This window comes from Pelodiscus sinensis, chromosome 2 (assembly GCF_049634645.1).
Source record: "Pelodiscus sinensis isolate JC-2024 chromosome 2, ASM4963464v1, whole genome shotgun sequence".
Lineage (NCBI taxonomy): Eukaryota > Metazoa > Chordata > Testudines > Trionychidae > Pelodiscus > Pelodiscus sinensis.
In genome coordinates, this window is record NC_134712.1 from 38,203,903 (window position 1) to 38,228,492 (window position 24,590).

Below are 24,590 nucleotides of genomic sequence, written 5' to 3' on the forward strand. Positions count from 1 at the left end.
CGATTAGCCACTTCCTCAGATAGAGGCAGCAAGGGCAGGGGAACAAGAGGGGATACTTCAAAGCAGCAGTGCCACTTGAAGCCTGGGGCCAGACACCAGGCTCCATGCAGCGCTGCGACTTTGAAAAGCTATGTGCAGCGTGGGGCCAGCTGGGATGTCCCCAGGCTGCATGTGGCATTTCAAAGCAGCAATGCCGCACGGAGCCTGGGTTCAGCGGGAGAGTCCCCAGCTGACCCCAGACTCCACGCAGCACTTTCGCCTTTGAAGTGTAGCAAAAGCCTTAGGGCTATTGGTATACTTCAAAGGCACCGGCACCCTACTGACTAATTGAATAGTCAATGCATCCTTAACATCCTTTCCTTACACATCAACTATGACTTCATGTACAGGAGTTGCTACTCAGCATTTTTAATTCCTTTGTTTTAAAAGTTCAAACATTAAATTCCTGTTGTACTATCTTACTATATTTTAAGCTTTTTTTAAAAATATAAGTAGATGGAATACCATTACTATTTTTGTAAACTAATTTAAATTGTGTAAAAACTCTTCAGGTCCGGGATAGCTTTTTTTTTTTTTTTTTAAACACACATACACAATGGAAATAATGGAACTCAATCTTAGTGGAGGCCTTGATATAACAAAAATATATAAAAATTAGTCTCAGGAAAATTACTATAGTTTCAAAGCCATAAATAACCTTCTCATTTTTCTTTTCTGCATCCAGTGGCTGCTTCAAATTCTCTCTTCGAACCATCTGAATTATTTCATCCTCAGACACTTCAAGAACAGGCCGTCCATTAGGCTGCATATGTAATGAAGAATTGAAGTCAGATTAAATCCGATAGGGCAGTTGAAACAAATCATACAATATCAATTACATAATTTTAAAGACAGCAGAGGTTTTCTTTAGATACCTGAAACTTTTCAGGCTTCTTTTCTAAACTAAACAAGCCCAATTCTTTCAGTCTTCCTTCACAGGTCATGTTTTCTGACCTTTAATCATTTTTGTTACTCTAGTGCTAGTTTACCTATTAGTTTTACATGAAACATTTTCAAAGCTCATTTTAAAAATTTCAGACTGTTACTATGATTGTATTTATTGTGAAGTCAAGAAACAAGTATATGAAAAGCAGACTGATAAAAATCAGACTAGTAATCTCTACAGGCAATACCTTCCATCTCATATGTAACTGCCTTTCCATCTCATATACAAGCAGTGATCGTCAGTGAAGGAAAGCCATGACTTTAGAGTAATATCTATACCAGTGACCAATTATGCAGTAGATTGTTATACAGATTTACTATTTTTAATGTAAATGAACACAAAATGGAAGTAGAGGACATAGGAAGTATTTTATCAATCTTTATATCCAGGGGCAGGGCTCGCCAAACGGCGGCGAGCGCTGGCCAGCCGCGTGGTTTCGCGCTGTTCTGCGCATGCACAGATCACTCTGTGCCGGCTCTACTGGGTCATAATCTACTCGCCACGGGTGAGTAGATTACATTATTTGTTGAGCCCTGTCCAGGGGTATTAAATATAATTGCTCAAAGACAACAAAATATGCATTTGTAAAACTTTCATGAACTTTTGGTTTGATGTCAACAACTGTAGCTTCGATTCCCAATAGTTTTGCTAACTAGGGATACAAGCAACTAGTCAACTACCCAATAAGCCTAGGCTTAATAGGTAGCTGAGTCACTTCTCAACTAGTCACTTGCTGTATCTTGCTGATACAGAGGCAACAAGGGGGATGGGAAAGAGCAGGAGCCGAGGTTGGGAGAAGCCAGCTTAAGAACTGGCTCCCCCCAGCACTGTCTAAGAAGGGAACAGGGGAGGCAGAGATGCAGCGGGGGAAAACGGTGCAAACCGGGACTGAGCAGTCCTGGCTTCTACCGGGTCCCAGATGTTGCATCTCTGCTTTTTAAAGCTAGTAAGAGCTGCTGCGGGCAGAGGCTGCTTTGCAGCACACACCCTCCCATCCCCCCTGCTACTGCCTCCAATAGAGGCAGCAGCATGGGGGCAGGGCAGGCAGCACTGTGGAGGTGGTGATGGGGGGGAAGCCAGTTTTTAAGCCAGCTTCCCACCAGCACCGGCTCTTGTTTCCCTCCTACCTCGCTGCCTCTGATAAGCAGGCAGCGGAGGAGAGGGGGAAAGAAAGGAGTAAGTAGTTGAGTACTCAACTACTTGCTTACATCCCAAGTCTACACTAGTGACACAGCTGTAGCAATGTAGCTATACCACTGTAAGATTGCTTATGTACCCACTCTGTAAATGGGAGAGAGCTCTCCTATTGACAGAGTGCCATGCGTACAAGCATTCATGGCAGTGAAAAGCATGTCACTCAAGGGTGTGTTTTTTCACACCCCTCGATCAACCTAGGTTCTGCAGACATGTGGTAGTGCAGACATTGCCTTGGGCTTAGCCCTGCAAGAGACAGTAGCCACTGCTGTGGGATGAGCTCATTTTCCAACACACCTGCCTTAGCCCCAGACCCATGGTATATCTAAACCTTCCCACAATAGACTATTTGGGAAACATTGATGCAGAACATATACATACGTTGCACATACTTAGCTACACAAATCCCTCCACCCACCTAGGGTCAAACCACTGGACTACTGGACACTTTGGTGTGGCAGTCTTAACGTTTCCTGTTGAAACTGTTCTACAATGTATAAATAAATAACTTTACAAAGTAATAACAGTGAATAGTCATCATGATTGTGAAAGTAATAAATAATTTGGTAATTTGGGCTGTTTGACTAACAATTTTTATTAAATATTTTAGATTGGATATTTTTGACTAGCATACTAGCAAGTAGTGCACAACTCTTATTCTTGTAAATTGCAAGAAGCACAGATGTAATGGTATTCTTTACGCTTCCCTGTGGTAGTGGGTGTCAGCTCTGAATGCAGAAATACATGAAAGCTGTAGGTTACTTACCAGAGTGAAAGCTCAATAATGAAACAGAATACTAAAGTCTTATGTTTTTAAAACAAAACATTAAATGAGATGTAAGCTACTATACACAGACACACACACACACACACACACACACACACAGTGGATGTGTGTGCGGGCTCACATATTATTCTATATTCACTATTTAAAATACTACAGTTAAAAATATTTGATCTTTTATTTAAATCTTGACTATACTAGAGCGATTAAACTTCTGGGTCAGCTCCTGCTAACTTTGTTCCTCATGAAAAAAGTTAACTGGATTAGATGCATTAGGAAGAAAAGTATAGTTAATTATGTTTCATTGTGCACGTGTACACACATTTATGGTTTCAGTATGTGCATCTTCTTTAATGACAGAACTTATGTTCATGAACAAAAATACAATTAATTAAAAGACAATATAGCTACTAAAAACCTCAAATACCTTGGTAGCAGGGGATGTGAGAGAATCAGTAAATAGGCCTGTTCCTTTTTGTTTCTTGGAGGACTAAAAGGTGTGTTAAATATGTATCTAATAAAAAATAAAAAATGCTAAGTCTGTTCTTTTCTGGTTGCTGGACAACTCAGGTGTGTGTCTTCCCTGGGAATAAGCAGGATGTTTAATCTTTAACCTCTCTCTAAAATGTTAATTAACGTTTTAAACATCCTGAATAAATGCCCTCTCCATTCCAATGTCTCAGCTTTCACTCTCTTGATTTTTAAAAGGTAATCATTTCATTAATTTTTAGTCTCCAGAGAGCTTTTCAGGAGTCAATACCTTAATTTCTAATTTAAAAAAAGACTTATCAATTCTTCAGCTAGCAAAGAACAAGAAAAAAGGTACAAGCCCTGTTTGTGTCCACCTGCAGAGCATCATTTAAATTTGCATATATTTAGATCTTACGAAAGGCACTGAAAGTCATGGTTATAATAAGCCAAATGACATTCACTCAATTTTCTTCCATTCTGTTTTGGATAAAACAGTATTAAAACCAAATAGCCAAAGCAGAAAACTGCAGACCAACTGTACAGCTATGACCCAAACCTCTGACGAAAAAGGAATAGCTTTAAAAGGATATGCAGTAACTTGATGAATGAGATTAGTTTGCTCACTAAGTGGAGGTACAGAGAAGCAAGCAATATAAAAAACAAGGTGGATGAGGTAATATCTCTTACTAGACCAACTTCTGTTGGTGAGAGACAGGGAATGACGTTAGGATACGCCTTAACTCACTTACGACTGCCTTCACAAAATAAGGCCACTCCACCAGAGAAGTAGACTGCACCAAAAAATGGGCCACCCAAATACACTGTAGTTTCAATACAGAAATAAAATCTCCTGTAACCACACATCACTAGTTGCTACCAACCCTCTCACACTAGAATCCATATGGAGTATCAAACAAGGACAATCTAAAATTGATGGGGACCCCATTCTGAAAGAAGGCTTTCCTGAACTCCCACTTCTGGCCTTCAGACAACCCACCCTCCAACATTATCAGAAGCAAGCTCCCCACAGACCAGGACACACCAACTCAAAGCAGCACCAGATCATGCCACATTAAGAGATGCAAAACCTGAAGACATATCTCCACTGCTAGAATGACTAACACACCATTTAAGATTCTATGCATGCCTATCATAATACTTGGCATTCCTCATCTAGTGCAGTAAGTGCCCCACAACTACGTGGGTGAGTCCAGATAATCACTATGCTCTCAAATGAAGCTGTACAGGAAAATGATAAAGACAAAAACCTACCCGGATGAACACTCTTCACAAAGTAATCACTCTGTGATGGAGTCATCAGTCCTTATTAGGGATATTAAGTATGAAGTAATTGAATAGTCAAGTAACTGCCTGAAATCTTACTGGTTACATAACTACTCAATAGTCCCCACGGGAGGGGCCAGCAGCCAGAGCACTCCTGGTCCCACTGCTGGGGAATCCCCTGCTATCCTGTGCTGCTGTCTCTGTAACAGAAGCAGCAGCGCAGGGTAGCAGGGGAGCCCATCTGCAAGGGGAGTCAGTTTAAAAACCAGCTCCACAAACAGCCCCAAGCTCCTGCCTCTGCTGGACCCAAGCCACTGTGCATAGTGACTCTGTCCATGGGGCACTCAGGCCTGCCACAAACAGAGGCTGTTTTGCAGAAGCCTCCACAGTCCCCCTCTCCCCTCACTTGGAGGGAAGGGAAGGGTTGCACCACAAAACTGGTGCTGGGGGGAACTGGCTTTTAAGACCGCTTCCCCCAGCACCACCTTCCCCCCCTTGCTGACTTTGACAGAGGAACCAAGGGGGGGAAGGGGAATGCATGTAGTTGACATGATTAACTGATAAAGCCTAGGCTTATCAGTTAATCATATAGATGACTACATGTTGATATCCCTAACCCTTCTTCTAGGGAACTCTGCACAATGCTTTCACAAGAGGAACCTGGGAGCTCAAATATATAACTCTGCTAGACGCTAAAAAGCATGGATTGAACAGACACACTTTTATCTTATTACAATAATCCATAACTCACTAACCCCCTCTTTTTGTCCTATGACTGTGGTGTTAACTGAATACTCTACCTTTAATCTACTCATCCCTTAGAATTAGGGATGTTAAAATGTGTTTATTTAGATAAACATGTAACCGCTGAAAAATTTCAGCCATTACATATTTACACGTGGAGGTCTCCTGCACACATTGGCTCCTGCCTCCCTCTCCCCACTCATATCTGAGGCAGTGGGGACGGGAAGGAAGGAGCAAAATTGCCTAGGCTCATCCATTAACCGTGTACACGGGATTCATGTTCACATGCCTACTTAGAATATGGGCTACCTATGTATGCTCTCTTGCATTTACCTGTGAAATTCTAAGCACTTTCCTGGACATGAAGAAATGCTGTGTGGCTTGGCTTGCCTTTCTTGCCAACAAACATTTAGCCAATAAAAGATATTACCTTGCCCACCTTGTGTCTCCAATATCCTTGGACAGACAGTTATAACTACACCGAAATATCAAAAACAGATATTTAAAAATCTGAAAAAAAAAATCTAAAAAATGTAATGGAATCCTGCAGTACAATGGAATTTTAAGTGATTCATAAGTGGGTGCTTATGAAACAGCTTTACTTACCCAAGGTTCTCCTTAGGGTGCCTATCATATCCACCAAGTCTCTCTCATTTAGAAATCGTTTTTAATTATAAAAGTGTGTTTCTTTATGAATCAGCAATTTCTCTCTATCTTTTCAACGTGACAAGCAAAATCTCAAGTCTCTCTCAAAATCTGTTACAGGCAGTCCCCGGGTTACGTACAAGATAGGGACTGTAGGTTTGTTCTTAAGTTGAATCTGTATGTAAGTCTGAACTGGTGTCCAGATTCAGCCGCTGCTGAAACTGATCGCCAGTTCTGACTTACATACAGAATCAACTTAAGAACCCCAGGCGTCCCCAAGTCAGCTGCTGCTGAAACTGATCAGCAGCTGATTCCAGGAAGCCCGGGGCAGAGCAACTCTGCCTCGGGCTTCCTGTAGTCAGCGCTGGTCAGTTTCAGCAGAAGCTGACTTGGGGACGCCTGGGGCAGAGCAGCTGAGGTGCTGCTGGGTTGCTCCAGTAGCGCCGCTCCTCGGTGCTACTGGACCAACCCAGCAGCACCCCATCTGCTCTGCCCCAGGCATCCTGATTCAGCCGCTGCTGAAACTGACCAGCAGCGGCTGAATCAGGACCTGGGGCAGAGCAGCTGGGGTGCTGCCGGATTGGTCCAGTAGTGCCCAGAGCGGCACTGCAGGACCAATCGGCAGCGCCCCAGCTGCTCTGCCCCAGGGTCCAAAACAAAAGCCTGGTCTGCTGGGGGGGGAGGGGCACACTAGCTGCGCCCCCCCCAGCAGACCAGGGACATGGGGAGCAGAGCCGCAGCGGCAGCAGGGTGCCGCGCCTCTGAGGCTTTGCTCTGGCAAAGTCTCAGAGGCGCGGGACCCCGCCGCGGCTGCCGCTTCAGTCCCGGTGCCTGTGGTCTGCTGGGGACGGTCCCCAGCAGACCACAGGCACCGGGACTGAAGCCACAGCCACGGCGAGGTCCCGCGCCTCTGAGGCTTTGCTCTGGCAAAGCCTCAGAAGCGCGGGAACCCGCCCGGTGCCCCTGGTCTGCTGGAGACGGTCTCCAGCAGACCAGGGGCACCGGAGCAGCTTACGAACAGGGCTCTCGCGCCCCGGAGCTCGCATGTAGCAATCCGCCACCTCGACCTCCGGGGTGAGAAAGCCCCGTTCGTAAGTGCGGATCCGACGTAAGTCGGGGACTGCCTGTACTTATTGCTGCAATTTACAGCACTTTGTATGGACTGCCTAATAAGCATTGAAAAACCTAAATCTGTTGAGTAAAGAGGAACAGACCTTTAACTTATGTAGATTTAAAGAGTTATTAAATACAAGAGAATTATACTAAGGATGTTAAGAGGTAGGCAATTCTCTAATTATGTAATCAGTAGAATTTTTATTGTCTATGTGATTAGTTGATAGGAGAAGAAGTGCTCAGTCCTGGCTCATGCAAGGTCCAGGAGCTACCTCTGCTGCAGCTTTGCAGTTTAAATGCAGTAAGAGCTGGATGGGCAGGCAGCCAACCAGGTTCCTACTGCATTTAATCTGCAGAGCTACAGCAGTGGTAGGTCACGGACCCAGTGTGAGCCAGGACTGAGCAAGCCTGGCTCAATCCCAGCTCATACCAGGTCTGAAGTTGAGCCAGGCTGCCTGCTGGGCCCCTCCCCCGTCTGGCCAGCCTGGGCTGCTGCAGACAGGAGCTGCTTTGCAGCAGCCTCCCCTCACTGCTACCTCTGATAGAGGCAGCAGCCCTGGGGGGAGGCAGGGAGAGGAGAAGGGGAGGAGGGCACAGGAGGCAGCACCATGGAAATGGTGCTGGGATAACCAGCTCCTGCTTCCCACCGCTTGCTGCCCCAGACACAGGCGGGTGGGGAAGGATTGAGAGAAGAGGGGAATGCGGTTACATCCCTACAATTATACCTCAAGACCTTACGGTTTCTAAGATTTCTCAAGATGAACCAATGCTGTTCCATCTCCAGGCAAAAAACTTCAATACATTTACATTAGATAAAGTGAGTCTTTGTCCAGGAAAACTTATGTCCAAATAAATCTGTTAGATTTTAAGGAGCCCCAGGAGTCATTGTTTTTGAAAAAACCAACACACACGTCTACCCTTCTGATACCTGTCGCAAGGCATTTACCATTACTCAAAGCTTCCCAAGTAGGAAGGCAATTGACAAGACGAGGCAATCTCATTATAGCTATTCCTAACCGGAGAAAGCATGCAAATGTCACAACAGTTTCACCCTGCAGCTACTTGGGAAACCTAAAGCACTAGGGCTACTTGCCCTGGACATCAACAGCAGCCCTCACACACTAGCATCCAGCTTGCAGACTATGGCAAGTTTTCCAAACTCTAGTTATAAATAAAAAGACTAAAACAAGAACGGCTGCGGCAGTTTCACCTGAGTCCTAAACTAACTGTTCAAATTAAGGATTTGTGCTTCTTTACACCTCCCAAGTGCAACTGTGCCTTACCTGGCAAGTGGTGAAGCCAGTCACCACCCCCCCCCCCCCCCCCCGCACAACCCTCCTTCAGTGAGCCCCCAGCTCCCCTACTCACCCTGGCTACCCCTTTCTCCGCAAGTCTCTTCTTGTTTCGTTTCTTCTGCTCCTCACCCTTCAGCAGCAGCGCGGCCGCCGGGCCCGGGCCTGCCTTGTTGGGGCCGCCGCCGCCTGTCAGGCCCAAGACTGCCCCCTCATCGTCTTCTTCCCGGCCAGCCAGGCTCCGGGGCTGCTTCCTGCGGGAGCCCGCTGCGCAGGCCACGGCCCAGAGCAGCCCCAGCAGCAGCAGCAGCCCCAGGGCGGCCGTAGCGAGCAGGACGAGCCAGGTCGGGAGGCCCTGCGGCTCCAGGCCCAGCTCCAGACCCAGCTCTGCGCGCAGCAGGCCCAGCCCGAGCGACAGCGCGTCCCGCACCCGGTCCGACACCTCCTCGGCCTGCTGGGCCAGCGCCTCCTGCCAACTCCGCGCAGCCATCGCCGCTCCCACCCCGCAGGGGCCGGAACCGAGCGCGGGGCGGGTGCTCAAGCCGAGCGCATCTCCCGCCGCCGCGCCTGAGGGTCGGAGTCGCTGAGAGCGGCCCGCTCAGCTCCGCGGCGCCTCGCTCTATCCCCGGCCCGCCCCCGGCTCGAGTGCAACGTCACCGCTCCGGCTCCGCTGAGCGGCGGCCGCGCAACGTCCCGCCGCACGCGGGGGCGCAGGGTGACGTAGGGGCGGGGAGGTGGCGCGTGCGTGCTCCTCTGGCCTGCCAGAAGGGAGCTGCGGGCGCTGTTGCCCTGCCCCCCCCCCCCCCCCCCCGGCTGCTTCCCTGCAGCTGTCAGTCTGCCTCGCTCTAGCGGGGCGGAGCGAGTCGCTAGTTCCACGTGGCACTGAGCGCCCGGGCTGTCCTCTGCCACGTGCCGCCAGGGGCAGCGAGCCCCGATCTGGGGGCGGGGGGAGAGGCACCAGGAGCCGCCCAGGGGGGCTAGGGCTAGGGCTGCTGCCCTACTGCAAAATCTGTCGGGGACTGCACAGAAATAAGCAGCAAAAAACACCCCGTAAGTAGAAACAGAAAGACACTCTCCACATTTCCCTCGCCAGAGCCTAGGGGTGCCCGGGCTAGTAGATTTTACATCCCCCCCCTAGGCTCTGGGGTGGGGCCAGAATGATGGGTTCAGTGTGTGGGAGGGGGCTGCCAGGAAGCAGGTTTGAGGTGTGGGGACTGGGAGAGAGAAGGCAGGAGTGGGTTGGTGGTTGGATCTGGAAAGGTGAGAAGGGGCAGGAGCAGAGTGGGAATCCAGAGTCTCTAGGGGAGGTAGGGTGCAGGCTGGAGATTGAGGGTGTGTAGTGGGGTCTGGACAGGAGGCAGGGTGCAGCTGTGAAGTGGCAGTGCAAGGTTGAAGTGAGGTTGGGATGGGAGGAGGTGGAAATGGAGGTTTGGGAAGAGGGTGAAGGAGTGAAGTGGGGGTGAGGCATCTGGATGGGAAGGGGTGAAGGATTTGGGCAATGGGAGTGCACTTCCCTAGTGGCAAGGACAAATCCTCCAGGCTGAACTTTGCTGCCCTGCTTTTTCCCCAGCTGCGGGATGGGGCAAGGAAGAGTGGGAGTGGCAGTGCACAGAGCTATTTCCTCCCCCTTCCCTGTGGGTTGAATCTGGTCCCTGCTTGCCTGATTCCTGCCTGCAAGGCTCTGGGCTACTTCCCCCCCTCCCAGCAGGGAGTTGGCTCTGCAGTCCTGCAGCAGAAGAGGACACAGATCTGGGGCACCAGCATAGGTTCTCTGATGCTGTGGAGACCAGGAAGGGGGCCACCTGAGCCTTAGAGGCCGGATCCAGGCAAGCTGGGGGCTGGATCTGGCCCTGCTGAACCATAGATTTCCCACTCCTGCACTAAACCATTTTCTTTCCAAGGTCCTGGGAGCCCACAAGTTGCCACTGGAAGGGGCTAGCTCTGAGCTACACAATTTAGGGATACCCCAAGCTATTGCTGGAGAGAGCAGCATCATGCCACAAGCTTTATTAACTGGCTGCTACCCCTGATTGTGAACACACACAATTGCCATTGACTTTGACAACAGAGTTTAGTTTTAAATGTAAAAATGCCTTTTAGTTAAAACCTGACTCTTCTAAATATGTTTTACTGAAGTAATGTGAGCTATGTGTAGTCTGGCATTATCATCTCTTCTCCAGATAAGAACATTTGAGCTGAGTTGAATTTATCTATTATCAGTCTTCATTATGAAAGATTTTTGTGCCTGAATGGAGGACATGATGAGATTGCCAATATGGGGGGGTGGGGAGTGCTATCTTGTGTGTTATGCTGACAAGTGCCTAGAGACCAACATTGTGCATTGTGCTGCAAAGAATGTATGTATATTACGTGAATTAACCATACTTGTAATCTCTTTCAGTTTGCAGCTTGTCAAACTCTATTTGGATGACTCAGAGATAGCCATGTTAATCTGTAACTTTAAAACAAAACAAGTAGTTCTGTAGCACCTTAAAGACTAACAAATATATATCATGAACTTTCATGGGTAAAACCCACCTTCTCAGATGAAAATGGAGAAAAAAGGGGAAGAGGAGAGAGAAAAAAGTTCCCCTCCTTTCCCCTCCTCCCTTCTTTTTCTGTTATTTATTGTGAGGTTCCCCTTTTTTCTCCACTCTCATGTGAAGAAGTTGGTTTTGCTCACAAAAGCTCATGATACTATATATATATATATTTGTTAGTCTTTAAGGTGCCACAGGACTACTCATTTTCCATCTGAATGAGGAAAAGAGATTTAAAAGAAAAAAAAACTCTAGTAAATCTTCTGTGTAGTCTATTGATAACCTTAAAGACAGCAAGCCAAATTCTGCTCTCAGACATAAGTGAGCACACAGCTCAGGATAACTGCAATGGAAGTTTTGCATATAAAGCTTGCTTCTCCATTGTACAGGCATAAATAACTACACAAGTAGCAAGGCAAATTCACTATTATAACCACGTTCTCCATCCTAGCTGAATTTGGTGTATAGATGGGACCTTGGAAAACCTTGTTGTTATAAAATAAAACAGACAAATCAGGCTTTGATTAATTTTCATCTTGAATACTGGTCATGGGTCATCTAATTAAATATAGTACTAAAGACCAGATTTTCAATAGGACTCAGCACCCACAATCAGCAAAACTTTCAAACACAGTCATCGTGTCAGATGCTAACCTCTTTTGATAACCTTGCCCTTATTTTTGTGTTAAAACTGAGCTTTTAAAAATCTGACCCCAGTTGTGGGTGCTGGAAAATAAAAAAAAATGTTCAAATGATCATCCAACAATGGTGGAATTTGTGAATCATTAATTGGCTGGCAGGATACAAATATTTTAAATTCAAATAAAACAATGTAGTTACTTGAGCAAGGTAGTTACTTGAGCAAGGTATTTTCTTTCAATCTCAGGTTATCATTTAGGTAATAACGATTTATATACTTTTCCAAAAACAAACTACAGTATACTCCTTTTAAAAGTCACATCTGTGCTGGATTATTTGATTCTCATAAGTGGTTGATTCTTACAAGTAGAGTATTTTATTAGTATAGAAATGATTTTTGTCCCAGTGGTTTTGATCACTATGTGGTTGAATCTTACGTCAGTGATTCAGACAAATGGAGTGAACGTTATACAAGAGCTAGGTATTAGTCCTGTTATAATAAACTAGCACAGGGGTTCCCAGTCTTTGATACTGGGGACCAGTAAATCCATTCACGAGCTTTTGGAGAACTGGTAACATTTATTTGCATATTCATTAAACAAATGATGAATATGCAAATAAATTTTCTCATCCTTCCAAAGCCCCCAGTGCCAACTTTAGCAAACCTTTTGATATGGTCTCCCACAATATTCCTGCAAGCAAGTTAAGGGAATATGGATTGGATAAATGGACTATAAGATGGATAGAAAGCTGGCTAGACCAGGGTTTCCCAAACTTTATATACTTGGAACCTGTTTTTTTTTTCAGAACCTTTTTTTGCAGCCTAAAAATATAAACACATATTTTAAAAAAATGAAAAATGAATAAATTTTCACTGTTTATTATTTATTCACAATAATAATAATACATAATATAAATCTTGATATAAAATACTTAAGCGCCTAAATTATTGTTATTGCCTTAATTACAATTTAACCAGTAGAATTTTAACAGTTGTAAAGTTTATTTATTTATAATTGAATGAGTTGAATACAAGTCATTTATTATGTGTGCAATTTATAGCTTTTAAATAACTAAAAGGAGAACTAATGGGAAGGATGATGTTGTTTTGCATCACATAGCAACTTTGTCAGGAGCAAAAGAAGAAAGTTTTATCCTCAAATCTGGTTCGACATTCAATCTATTTTTATATTTATTTTTGAAGAAAACCAAAGACGAGAAACTAGTTTCACACTTACATGTCGTGACGAAAGGCATTAAGAATTTGACTGCTTTCTCAGATAAATGTGAGTATTCATTTCTACAGCTCATCCAAAAATCAATCAGGGAGAGTTTATCAAAGTTCTCTTTTAAGGCAGAGTCACAGGAAAGTTCAATTAATGAATCCACTTTTCATGCATTCAATTGTAATATTTCTTCATTTTCGGTGTCAACAGTAAACGCGTTCTTAATCCACATTTTACTGCTGTCAATTGGAGGAAAATATTCATTTATACTTGATGTTAGTCCCAAGAGATGTTGTGGGGGGTCTGGGTGAGGAGGAGGAGACAGGGACCAACACCTGGGGATCCTGTAGCTGCACGCCAAGGCCCAGGAAGTGTGTGGGCTACTCCCCTGTCCACCCAAACAGTGAAGAGGTACCTGAAACGCTGGTCTGTTGCACGCCTGATGCCTTCCTGCACGGGGGGAAGGGGACTTCCGGACCGCGCCAGCAACAAATGCTCAGGCAGCATGCACCTTGCCCCTCCGCTCCTCATGGCAGCGCGCGCTGACCGAACAGCTGGAGCCGGTGAGCTACGGACTTTATTCCCCTGCTGCCTTCCCGCATGGGGAGAGGGAAGGTAGAGGGGGAATACCGGACTGCGCCAGCCCCAACTGATCGGGCAGCGTGTGCCTTGCTCCTCCGCTCCCCATGGCAGCGCACACTGCCCGAGCAGGCGCAGTCCCGGACTCCCACCCTCTCCCCCACACGCAGGAAGACAGCAGGGGAACAAAGTCCCCAGTGCACAATGGACCTTAGTTTTAGGTACTGCGCCGGCTGATGGGGCAGGGGGAAAGCAGCCTGCTCACTTTCGGGACCTGACGTGCAGCTGCAGAACTGCCCCCCGACCCTGCAGGAAGCCCGCACTGGCCCTACCTATCCGGTGGGTTGTTCTGCCCCCCCTCCTGTCTCAAATCCCGGCCGCTTTATGAGCCAGCGCCAGGCATTCTGCGTCGGTGTGACCAGCCTTCTTCCTGGATCCTAGCACCCGCTGGATCTAGCCCCACTGCCCGGGAGCATGGTTAGCAGAGACTCCGTGGTGGCAGGCTCTCTGCCAAGAATTTTTCTGAGGACCGGTATATATATATATTTTTTTTTAAGGACTGGTACCGGGCCTCAGACCACACTTTGGGAAACGCTGAACTAGCATATGCAGGAAAACATTGCAAGAATCCAAGCCAAGGCTAGATTTCAAAATACAACTGATTGAACTTAAGGACAACCAAAACTATCTAAAAGTAGTACTGTGGCACCATCATGTGGTAGCATTACTGATAAGAGTACAGTTCTGGGAAATAGGTTTCTTTAGATCTCTAGGGGATAAAAACCATGTGTTTTAAAATCACCCTAGCCTTGTTAGCTAGATAACATTATTTGAAAAGTATCTTGGCTCAGTTCTCTTAGGGTTTGTCTAGACTACAGGGTTTTGTTGACAAAACTATACCTGCATCTACACTGCTGCTGAGTTCTGTCGACATAATGTCGACAGAACTCAGCAGTTTTGTCGACAGTTGTAAACCTCATTCTACGAGGAACAACGCCTTTTGTTGACAGAGTTCTGTCGACAGGAGACGTTATTGCATCTACACTGTCCTTTGCATCTACATTGTCATGTCAACAAAGTGGCTTGCTTTGTCGACAGAACCGGATGTAGTCTAGATGCTCTTTGTTGACAGAAGCTTTGTTGACAGTATCTGTCAACAAAACTTTTTTCGACAAAAGCTTGTAGTCTAGACGTATCCTTAAATTGGCAAAATAAATTAAGCAAAAATCAAAATAGAGGTTTTTAATCCCAAACACCCAGACTTCCATCATAATAACAAAAGGTGTGAATTAAAACTGAGTTTATTTCAGTGCAAGTCTGTTGTCATTTACCCTTATAGGCTATGTCTAGACTAGAAGCCTCTTTTGAAAGAGAGCATCTAGACTGCAACCACTTCTTTCGAAAAAGCAAGCTCACAAGAGAGTGCATGGGTACATCAGCCAGTAGATTGATGAAGCCTTATCACAGCAACTCTGCAGTTGTTTCACAGGCCGGGCTTCCATTTTCTCTCATCCGTATCTGCTATTCAGGCTTGATGATAGGAAAAGATGTGTACCTTAAAGGTAGCTCTTGCTCAGCTAGTAATATTGCCTCCTGTTATCTCTTCTTGTCTAAAACTGTGTCTATGCTGGTATAACTGTCTGTTATAGACACAGCATACATCAACAGAACAAGGAGTTCTGCCAATATAGGAACACTAGCTCTTCAAATGACATTAGACAGACAGACTGAAGCCTTCTTAGGCACAGCTATGTCTACATGATGGAAAGGAGCTGGGGAATGGGAGTTGTAAGCATAGCTGTATCACAAGAGGTCACATCTTTGACTGATATAGGTTTTTAATAAACATTTTAAGAGTGAACAATGCCTAAATGAGAGACCCAAGACCAGATTGTGCATCGCAAAGTGACTAATTTACACTTCATCACCAGTGTGATCTAGTCCTAAAACCAGTTTAACTGATCTATGAAATTTCACCTCAACGTGAGGGTGATCTCTCAGTTAGTGTAGGTGCACTTATACTGCTCCTTTTCCTTTCTGCAGGTCTAACATGGAAAAAGGAGGATGATGAGAGAACAAAAGTGAAAGTAAGGAGGTGCGCCCGAGTGTGCTGCTCTGGCAAAAGCCAGCCAGGGCACTGTTTAAAGAGTCAGCATGGAGCTATTTAAAGAACCATTAAGGAGCTATTTAAAGGAGGTCTTTCACACTGCTGCTGGTTTGCCAGCACCTGTGCCCCCACACAGACAGCCCACAGATTACCAGGTCTCAACTCCACCCTCCTTGCTCTCTCTCAGGGGACACCAGACTACGGGAGGATGTAAGGCTGTCCTATATTTCTCTCCTCTTATCTCCATGTTTCCCTTCCCCAACTGATGCCCACAACTGTTCTCCCTTCCTTTATCTCTCATCCCTATTTATTCCCTTTCTCTCACTGCAGCCTAAATCCCTCCCCACATATTCCTTTGCTCCCTAACTTTCCCTCTCCTCCCAGCAAGAGCTTGCATGTGTAATTTTTATTTTAAAAAATTGCTTTAGAGCTTTCTGAATATTCTGCTGTACTCATATTACATTTCCCAAAAATACAAAACCCTTTTAGACAGGTGGATTGTAAGAACATGCTCTTTTATTTCAGATTTCCACTCACAATAGGGCTAGAATTCATGGTGCCTGGGTGATGATCAGGTTGAATAGACACAACAGTATTGCCACAGAGCAGTGCTTCTCCACCAGTTTATCATTGTGAGCCACATATGCAGCAATCTGGGTGTTATGTGGGCCACATCCACACTAGCCGTATGGCCCTGAGGATGTTACATGCACTACTGCTGTGTGCTGACTGGGCTGCAAAGAAGTCTTTCATCTGCAGATTGAGAGCCACTTCCCCAGAGCCTCGCTCTTGCTATGAGTAAAGTTGGCTTTCAGCCCTCTTTGGCTCTCTCTGTACATGCTCATTGTAACCCAGTGGCTTTCAACCTATGGTCTGCAGACCTTGTGGGACTGCAGACTATGCCTATGATTTCCAAATGGGTCTTCACCTCCAGTCAAGGTGGAGGTCTGAAAGAGAGAGACTGAAAACCATTGGGCTGCGTCTAGACTGGCATGATTTTGCGGAAATACTTTTAAGTTTTTCCATTAAAAGTATTTCTGCAAAAGAGCATCTGTATTGGCAAGTGCCTTTGTCAATAGTGTCTATATTGTCTATAGTGTCTATATTGGCAAGTGCCGGTGGCCATTTTCACCATTGGGGCTTTCTACACTGGTTCTCTTGTGCAAGAACACTTGCGCAAGAGGGCTTTTTCCCGAGCGGGAGCATCAGAGTTCTTGCACAAGAACACTGACAATCTTACATTAGATCGTCAGTGTTTTTGCGCAAATTCTCGCGGCCACTTTGGACAGCTTGCAAGATTTTGTGCAAAAGCAACTGCTTTTGCGCAAAATCTTGCCAGTCTAGACGCACCCTTGGTGTAATCTATTCAGCATCATGAGCCTTAGAAGTGAATTATTTTGCTAATCACAAAGAGACAGTGCATGCCATGCACTTTGAGGGCAAATTTCAAGTGAGTAAGACCCTTGTATTATTATTAAAACCATGGTTTGATCACCAGGTCTGTGGGCAAAAAAGATATTGGTAGACTAGATCAACTTTTCTTAAAGTTTTGTTTTTTCTTCCTAGGGGCTGTATGTAGAGGGACTCTTTAGTTAAATTACACCAGATTTGGAATACTAACCATACCCAGCCTCCAGCAATGACTCCTGCACATCCCACATCCCCAGTCCTCTGCCCTGAGCCTCTTGCACCCTCATCTTCTGCCTTGAGGCCCCCCCACACCTAACTTCCTGCCCTGAACCCCCCCCCCCATCTCCTGCCTTGAGCTTCCAGCACCCTGCACCCTCTGCCTCCCCACACTCACACATATTCCAATGGGAATCAAACTGCATTTATAACAGAAAATCTGAGTAATTGCTTTCATTACATACATTTTACAGTCACAATATTTTAGATTACAAATCCTCTTCAGTTTTCAGCTTTTACTTCTTGGTAGGCAGAATACGTTCACTTCTGGTCTGATATGATGCAACCACACTGTCTAGGCCTCAGTCAGACAGTAAAGGCGGTTCCCTTTGCAGTAAAGCAGTTTTATAGTCAGTAGATAAACAGAGATTGGGACAATCTCCCCCACCCTTAGATTAGTCTGTCATGCCAGGTGCAGAATTGACAATAGAAAGTAAGTGAAAAAAATGCCTCCTAAAAATATATATGCCACCCCCAGCCCAAAGGGAGGTGGGTTGTGATAGAACAGTGCCTTTAAGAAATTTAAGTTACTTTCACCCCGGCTAGAGGTTTGGAACACAGCCATAATGCCTTTTTGCCAAGCACATCCTTTGTTATAATTTTGGTCCCTTCAAGTCTTTGCAACCAGTATAAATTAGAGCAGTCCTGTGACAAGCATTAGAGGGGTAGCTGTTTTAGTCTGTATCTGCAAAAACAATGAGGAGTCCTGTGGCACCTTAAAGACTAAGGGGGGTTACACTACACTAGAAAATTTCAAAATAACTCCCAAAATAATAATTTTGAAATAGCATGTCCACACTATGGGGAAGCATCAAAATTAGTCCGAGGCAGGCTCCGTTAGTGTAGACATGCTACCTTGACTTACAGCTCCAGGAATCATTGGGGAGTAATTAGTCTAAATTATTCTGGGAAGTAGTTATTTCAAAATAGCAGCACCGGAGCATCCACATTACCACTATTTTGAAATTAGCATTATTCCTTGTGGAAAGCAGGAGTTATTTTGAAATAACCAGAATTATTTTGAAAATAATGGGGTTGGTAGTTTGGATGCTTCACTTGTTATTTCGAAATAACTCCCTAGTGTAGACCAAGCCTAACAGATTTATTTGGGCATCAGCCAAAGACACTTCGAGTCCTGTGGTTGTTCTAACTTGATGCAAGGTAACTGATCCTACTCAAAAGTTGCAGAATCACAAAGTGAACTTTGAGCCACCTTCAGATATGCACAAACATGGTGTGAAGTTCAAATGATCTGCACCACAGGCCGCTAGGCTGATATTATAACCTATGTCTTTTCTCTGATACATATATATCATACATAAATACACACTTTAATTCTAGAATAGAGCATCAAGCATTCTGAACTATTCATTATTGTTATTATTTAATATTTGTATGTATTACCAGTTCTGCATTCTGATTTACATAAGTAAAAGCATGCCCCAAAGAGCTTGACTTCAAATAACCTAGCCATGAGTTTAAAGTCTAGAACATACACAAGTGCAGGATTGATTTATTACTAATCACTCAATTCTTGCCTTTTATTGTTTATCTGTATTTGAGGATGTTCTTAGTAGTCAAAGTGGATGCAACATTTAACATACCTCATTTCTTTTTCTTATCTTGTTCTTTCATATCCATATGTACTATACAATAGGTCAGTTCAATGTTGGTATCAACCTACCTGCTAGGCAATGAAACCCTCCCTTTCGGATGTTCTTGCATAAATTGCCAAACTCTTTTGGATATTACTGGAACAATCCCTCTCTTTATAAACCATAAGACCTAGGCACTAACACTTTTCAGTTTTCTTTTATATTCTCTGAGGAGGACTTTCTTCTTAGCTGCTCTCAAAATTTTGACACTTTAGATTCTTTGAAATGTTCAGTAGTATTTATTTTTTTAAACGTGTTCCTCTTTGTGTCTTTTTCACATGGCTTTAATGTAGAAAAAGATCAGAGTACTCTTTTAAAAATGTTTCAAATAATTACGCAGAATATTGTGCCCCAAACTATTTTATTAATTTCAACATCACTCTTCTTTATTTTTTATCATATCTAACATGCAATGTTGTGAAGATACTGTAAATAACCATATACAAGTTGGACCTCTGTGGTCCAGCACCCGTGGGACCTGACTGGTCCTGAATGAGGGAATTTGCCAGACCAGGGGAAGTCCCCTGCTACCAGCCCCCCAGTCTGCCTCCCCAACCTGCTGTCAGCCGCCCCCCTGATAGGCTACTGTGCTGCTGTGTCCCTGGCAGCTTGGACTGCTGTGTCCCTGGCCCCGCTCTCGGGGTTGTACACCCCTGGCCGCCCTGCTGTGGCTGCCGCAGTTGCTGTGTCCCTGGCCCCGCCACTGGGGCTGCCAAGGCCCCACCAGCTTGCTACTAGGGCTGCCAGCCCTCTTGCCACTGGGGCTCCCAGCCAGGATTCACTGATCCAGGAACATTTGTGGTCCAGCAGGACCATTGATATTGCGAGATAAGTCCTGGTTTTTGGAGGTCTAACTTGTATCATCTGATCATCAACTCACCAACAAAAGAATTTCAGACTTAATTTTTGGTTATGTCTACTTTCATTAAATTCTTCATAACAGGTACGTCTAGACTACACCTCTCTGTTGACAGAGAGATGTAGATTAGGCACGTCGAAATTTCTAATGAAGCAGGGATTTGAATATCCCATGCTTCATTAGCATAAACATGGCCGCTGCTTTTTTCGAAACCCGCCCCCCCAGCAGTCTAGACGGGGATCTGTCGAAAAATAAACCCTTTTTCGACAGATCCTGTATTCCTTAAAAAATGAGGTTTACAGGATCCTATTCAAATTTTCTTAAATCTTGAGTGTTAAAATAAAATCTTAAAATTTCACAAAATCATCATGCTACAAAAAAAATCTCTGAATACAACAAAACCAAATAACATAGATTTGCAGAAATTAGAGATTAAAAAACACTTTGTCATACACCTTGCCTATGCAAAATTATCTTCCGCAGTACACTTTCTAGTATTTTGTCTAATCTAATTTTAAACAACCCTAATGATAGGTTGTCCACCATCTGTGGCGATTATTCATGTCCTAATTCATTATACTGTCAGGACAGGTTTCCTGATGTTCAAGATAAAATTAAGACAGGGAAAATTTATCTCATCCCATCCCTTTTAGTTACATCTTTGTATACTGCTCTAGTAACTATTCTATAATCTTAGAGCTAGGGTGTACAACCCTTCCCTATGCCTGTGTTAACATACTCTGGTGAGTGGTCCCACTGATTTAAGAGGATTATTCATGTAAATAAATGCTCATTAATATTAATAACTGCCAATTGTTGTACAGCCTGTGTGTGAAATTGTATGCATTTAGTTGATTAAATGGCGTAATCAAAAATTTCATTTTCCAAAGATTGTAGGAATGTAGTGCTGATGAAAGGCATTATCTAGAAAGCCATGGTGCATGAATTGTTCTTATCTACACAGCAGCAGATGCCAAGCTTTCCAAATAACTCAGTGCCCCGGATCTATGGGGATGTCCCTCTCAGCATAACAGGGGCAATTCAATCTCTGTTGGCCCATACAGTTCTTGGCCTCTCAGCTGAGTGTGCCTTTAAGTGCAAAGTGCAGTTTTGAGTTGAATGGTGGAGCTGGAACAGAGTCCCAATGAAACTCTTCTCTAATAGGAGACACCAAATATCAATTGGAGGGGACAATTTTTCATCCTTTCTGAAATTAGCTGATTTTAAAATGATAACCAACAGATGAGAGGCTCTGTATTTTATTAGCAGTTCCCAGAGGCATCCACTCCCATAGTAAGGGTTAACATACTATTTCTTTCTTTAAAGTATTCAAACTAGCTCAGTCAAAAGATTGTGTGGAGGAGGAACTTTGTGTAGGGGAAGAGCTGCACAGGATTATGCAGATGAGGAGGAAGGGAACCTCAGAAACAGTTCAGAGGAGGGGCTTACTAGGAGGAGGAAGAGAAAGATCCAGGAGTGATTGTATGAGGGGGAAGCCACAAACACAGCAAGGGGTCATGCAGAGAAAGATGAGTAACAGTGCAGGGAAAGATTATGAGGGAACATACAGAGCTGAAGGGGCCATGAGAGATCACGTGAGGAGAGGCCTTGAGAGACTGTATGGAGGAAGAAAGACCCTTTGTCATGATAGATCACTTGGAGGAAGAGCCGGAGGGAATTATGAGGGACTGCATGGCAGAAGGAGCAACAGGTACCATGAGGGACCATGCAGAAAAGGAGCCATTATGAGAGTATGCATGGAAAAAGAAGAAAGAGCATCCACAAGGGATTGCCAAGAGGAAGAAGAGGAGAAGGGATAACTAGAGATCAAGAGAAGGAAGGATTACAAAGAAATGTACAGAGGAAGAGGGGCCACAGGAGTTTTTGCAGAGGTGGGGGAAAAAGGGTCCATGCTTAGGAAGAGGAATGCATCATGAAGATGCCAAGAAAGAGGAGGGATTGGGAGAGACTCTGTGGAGGTAGAACAGAAGGGACTGTGTCAATGAAGAGGAATGACTGTGCTGAGGGAAGGGATATGATCAGCTGCCCCCCCGCCCCCCTGTGAAGAGGTGCTCAAATGAACTGTTCTCTGAGTACATAAAGTGCTACAAAATGGGGAGTACTTGGAAAAACCACGTGAGCTGCTGTGTGTCTCAGACTGGGTACCTAGAACTAGTTGCCATCTTTTGAAAATTTTGGCTTCACTCTCTGTGCCTTTGTACCACATCCGTAAATAGGGTTGTTCTGAAAACAGCTGCATTACTATTTGTAAAGCAGTAAGATGCTCTGATCAGAGCACTATAGAAAGATCCATCAGGAAATTATTAAGGCTATTTTCATAGAAGGTTTTGAATAATACATACTCAATTTTAAAGCCTGGGATCACACATTGTTTTATGAAGGTAATAAGAAATGCCAACAAGTTATCTATTCAGTGAGCACTATCCATTCTGAGGATTTCACCCCAGGGTTAAATCAGCTCCTGTGCGTGCAGAGGACCTATGCAAAGTCTAGGCATCTACATAATTCTTCAAAAGAGAGAATGACTGGAAATCAGATCCTTGGGAAAGGATCCGGGCAGGGGTGTTTCGTTTATGTGATTAGAAAGTTGGCAACCTTACAGATGGCACAAAGATTTAAAATAAACTGAAAAAAATAAAGTAAAACTCCGGTCATGTGAAGAAGTGGGCTGTGCCCACGAAAGCTCATGATACCATTTACGTGTTTTGTTAGTGCTACCAGACCATTTGTTGAAAAAAATATGAAACTTCAGAGGCTGAAAAAATATCAGTAGCACACACTTAGCACTTACGACTTCCAAAAGTTGTACAAACATCAAGGACTTAATTAAACAAAATCACAGGAGCTAATTTCATACCTAAGTGACTAAAACCACACCTGTATTCAGCATAATGAATGGTCCAAATAGTAGAGGCAGACCTCACAGAGAATGGGTAGATGATATAGTAGATTGGTACAGAGCTAGTCTACAGAAACTAAGGGTATGTCTACACTACAAAGTTAATTCGAACTAACAGACGTTAGTTGGAATTAACTTTGATAGGTGCTACACTAGCGCTCCGCTAGTTCGAACTTAATTTGAACTAGCAGAGCGCTTAATTCAAACTAGGTAAACCTCATTTTACGAGGACTAACGCCTAGTTCGAATTAGCTAGTTCGAATTAAGGGCTGTGTAGCCACTTAATTCGAACTAGTGGGAGGCTAGCCCTCCCCAGCTTTCCCTGGTGGCCACTCTGGGCACCACCAGGGAAACTCGTCTGCCCCCCTCCTGGCCCCGGAGCCCTTAAAGGGGCATGGGCTGGCTACGGTGCCCGTGTCAGGTGCAAGCCTGCCAGCACCCAGCCAGCAGACCGTGCACCTGGCATAGCTCGAGCCAGCCACCCGCTGCCACCCAGCCCTCCGCCTCTTCCCGGGACCAGGCTGGCGGCTCCCGGGAGCCTGCCCGGGTCCGCAAGAGGCGGGCGCCCGCCTGGTCTAGTGCGGAGATCGTGGACCTCGTCCACGACCTCCGCACTAGGCACAGGAAAGTGGCTGTCTAGGGCAGGAGAGCTGCCAGCCTTGCCACCCAGGAGCAGGTGTGCATGAAAATCAAGGTGGTCCACTGAGACCCCCGACCCTGAGCCCTGAGCTTACAATGGCCGTACTGGGTCAGACCAAAGGTCCATCTAGCCCAGTAGCCTGTCTGTCAACAGCAGCCAACACTAGGGACCCTGGAGGGGATGGACCGAAGTCAATGACCAAGCCATTTGTCTCGTGCCATCCATCTCCAGCCTTCCACAAACAGAGGCCAGAGACACCATTTCTACCCCCTGGCTAATAGCACTCCATGGACCCAACCTCCATGACTTTATCTAACTTCTCTTTAAACTCTGTTCTAGTTCTAGCCTACACAGCCTCCTGCAGCAAGGAGTTCCACAGGTTGACTATTTGCTTTGTGAAGAACAACTTTCTGTTATTAGTTTGAAGCCTGCTACCCATTCATTTCATTTGGTGTCCTCTAGTCCTTCTATTATGGGAACTAATGAAGAGCTTTTCTTTATGCACCCTCTCCACACCACTCATGCTTTTATAGACCTCTATCCTATCCCCCCTCAGTCTCCTCTTTTCTAAGCTGAGAAGTCCCAGTCTCTTTAGCCTCTCTTCATATGTGACCTGTTCCAAACCACTGATATTGTAGTTGCCCTCCCCTTTCCCACCCTCTCTCTTCCCCTCTCCCACCTCCTTTTCCCAGTCTCCCTGAGTTTTCTTCAATAAAGAGAGTTTCTATTTTTGAACACATGTTTCCTTTATTTTGTACATCAGGAAGGGGGGCTAGGGAGGGGTAAGTGGAAGGAGGTGAGGGAGGAATGGGGTACGAGCCCCCGATGGGGAGGACTGGGGTGGCTCTGCGGGCTTCTCGGGGTGGAAGCTCTCCTGAAGCCCCTTGATTGACCCCCCCCCAGATGGCAGCCTGCGGCAAGTGCAGCCGGTCTGATGGCTGAGTGCTGTGATGTGCCGAGTGTGGGCACTCAGGGCACTCCAAGACAGGACTGCTTTGCAAGCGGGGAACCCCTGAGACCTGTCTGTCCGGGGTGGGGGTCGGGTCCCTTTAAGCACAGCCCTCGGCTAGCCTGAGACAGCAGCTCCACGCTCTAAGTCCTCCTCTGATGCCCTGCCGGCACTGCTTCTGGACATCCTTACCCTCAGTTCAGGGTCCACTCAGTGTGGACATGCTAGTTCGAATTAGCAAAATGCTAATTCGAACTAATTTTTTAGTCTAGATGCAC

General features: G+C 45.3%; 1 protein-coding gene and 1 long non-coding RNA gene across 3 annotated transcripts in view; one reads left to right on the forward strand and one right to left on the reverse strand.

Moving 5' to 3' along the window:
• Positions 1 to 9,155, reverse strand: part of MTDH (metadherin) — a 59,630-nt gene extending 50,475 nt beyond the window's left edge. The window contains exons 1-2 of one of the 2 annotated variants that reach the window (XM_075920335.1): positions 8,589 to 9,154; positions 698 to 802 (exon numbers count right to left, since the gene is read on the reverse strand). In XM_075920335.1, coding sequence (XP_075776450.1) covers positions 698 to 802; positions 8,589 to 9,002 — 519 coding nt within the window. In that variant the 5' untranslated portion in view covers positions 9,003 to 9,154. Of the gene's footprint in view, positions 1 to 697; positions 803 to 8,588 lie in introns of both variants that reach the window. The other variant, XM_075920336.1, reaches the window with a different exon arrangement.
• A 159-nt stretch (positions 9,156 to 9,314) lies between these two features.
• LOC142826988 (uncharacterized) lies at positions 9,315 to 24,153 on the forward strand. The gene is made up of 3 exons (XR_012901305.1): positions 9,315 to 9,562; positions 12,896 to 12,977; positions 15,540 to 24,153. It is a non-coding gene; the product is annotated as an uncharacterized LOC142826988 (long non-coding RNA).
• The last annotated feature ends 437 nt before the right edge of the window (positions 24,154 to 24,590 follow it).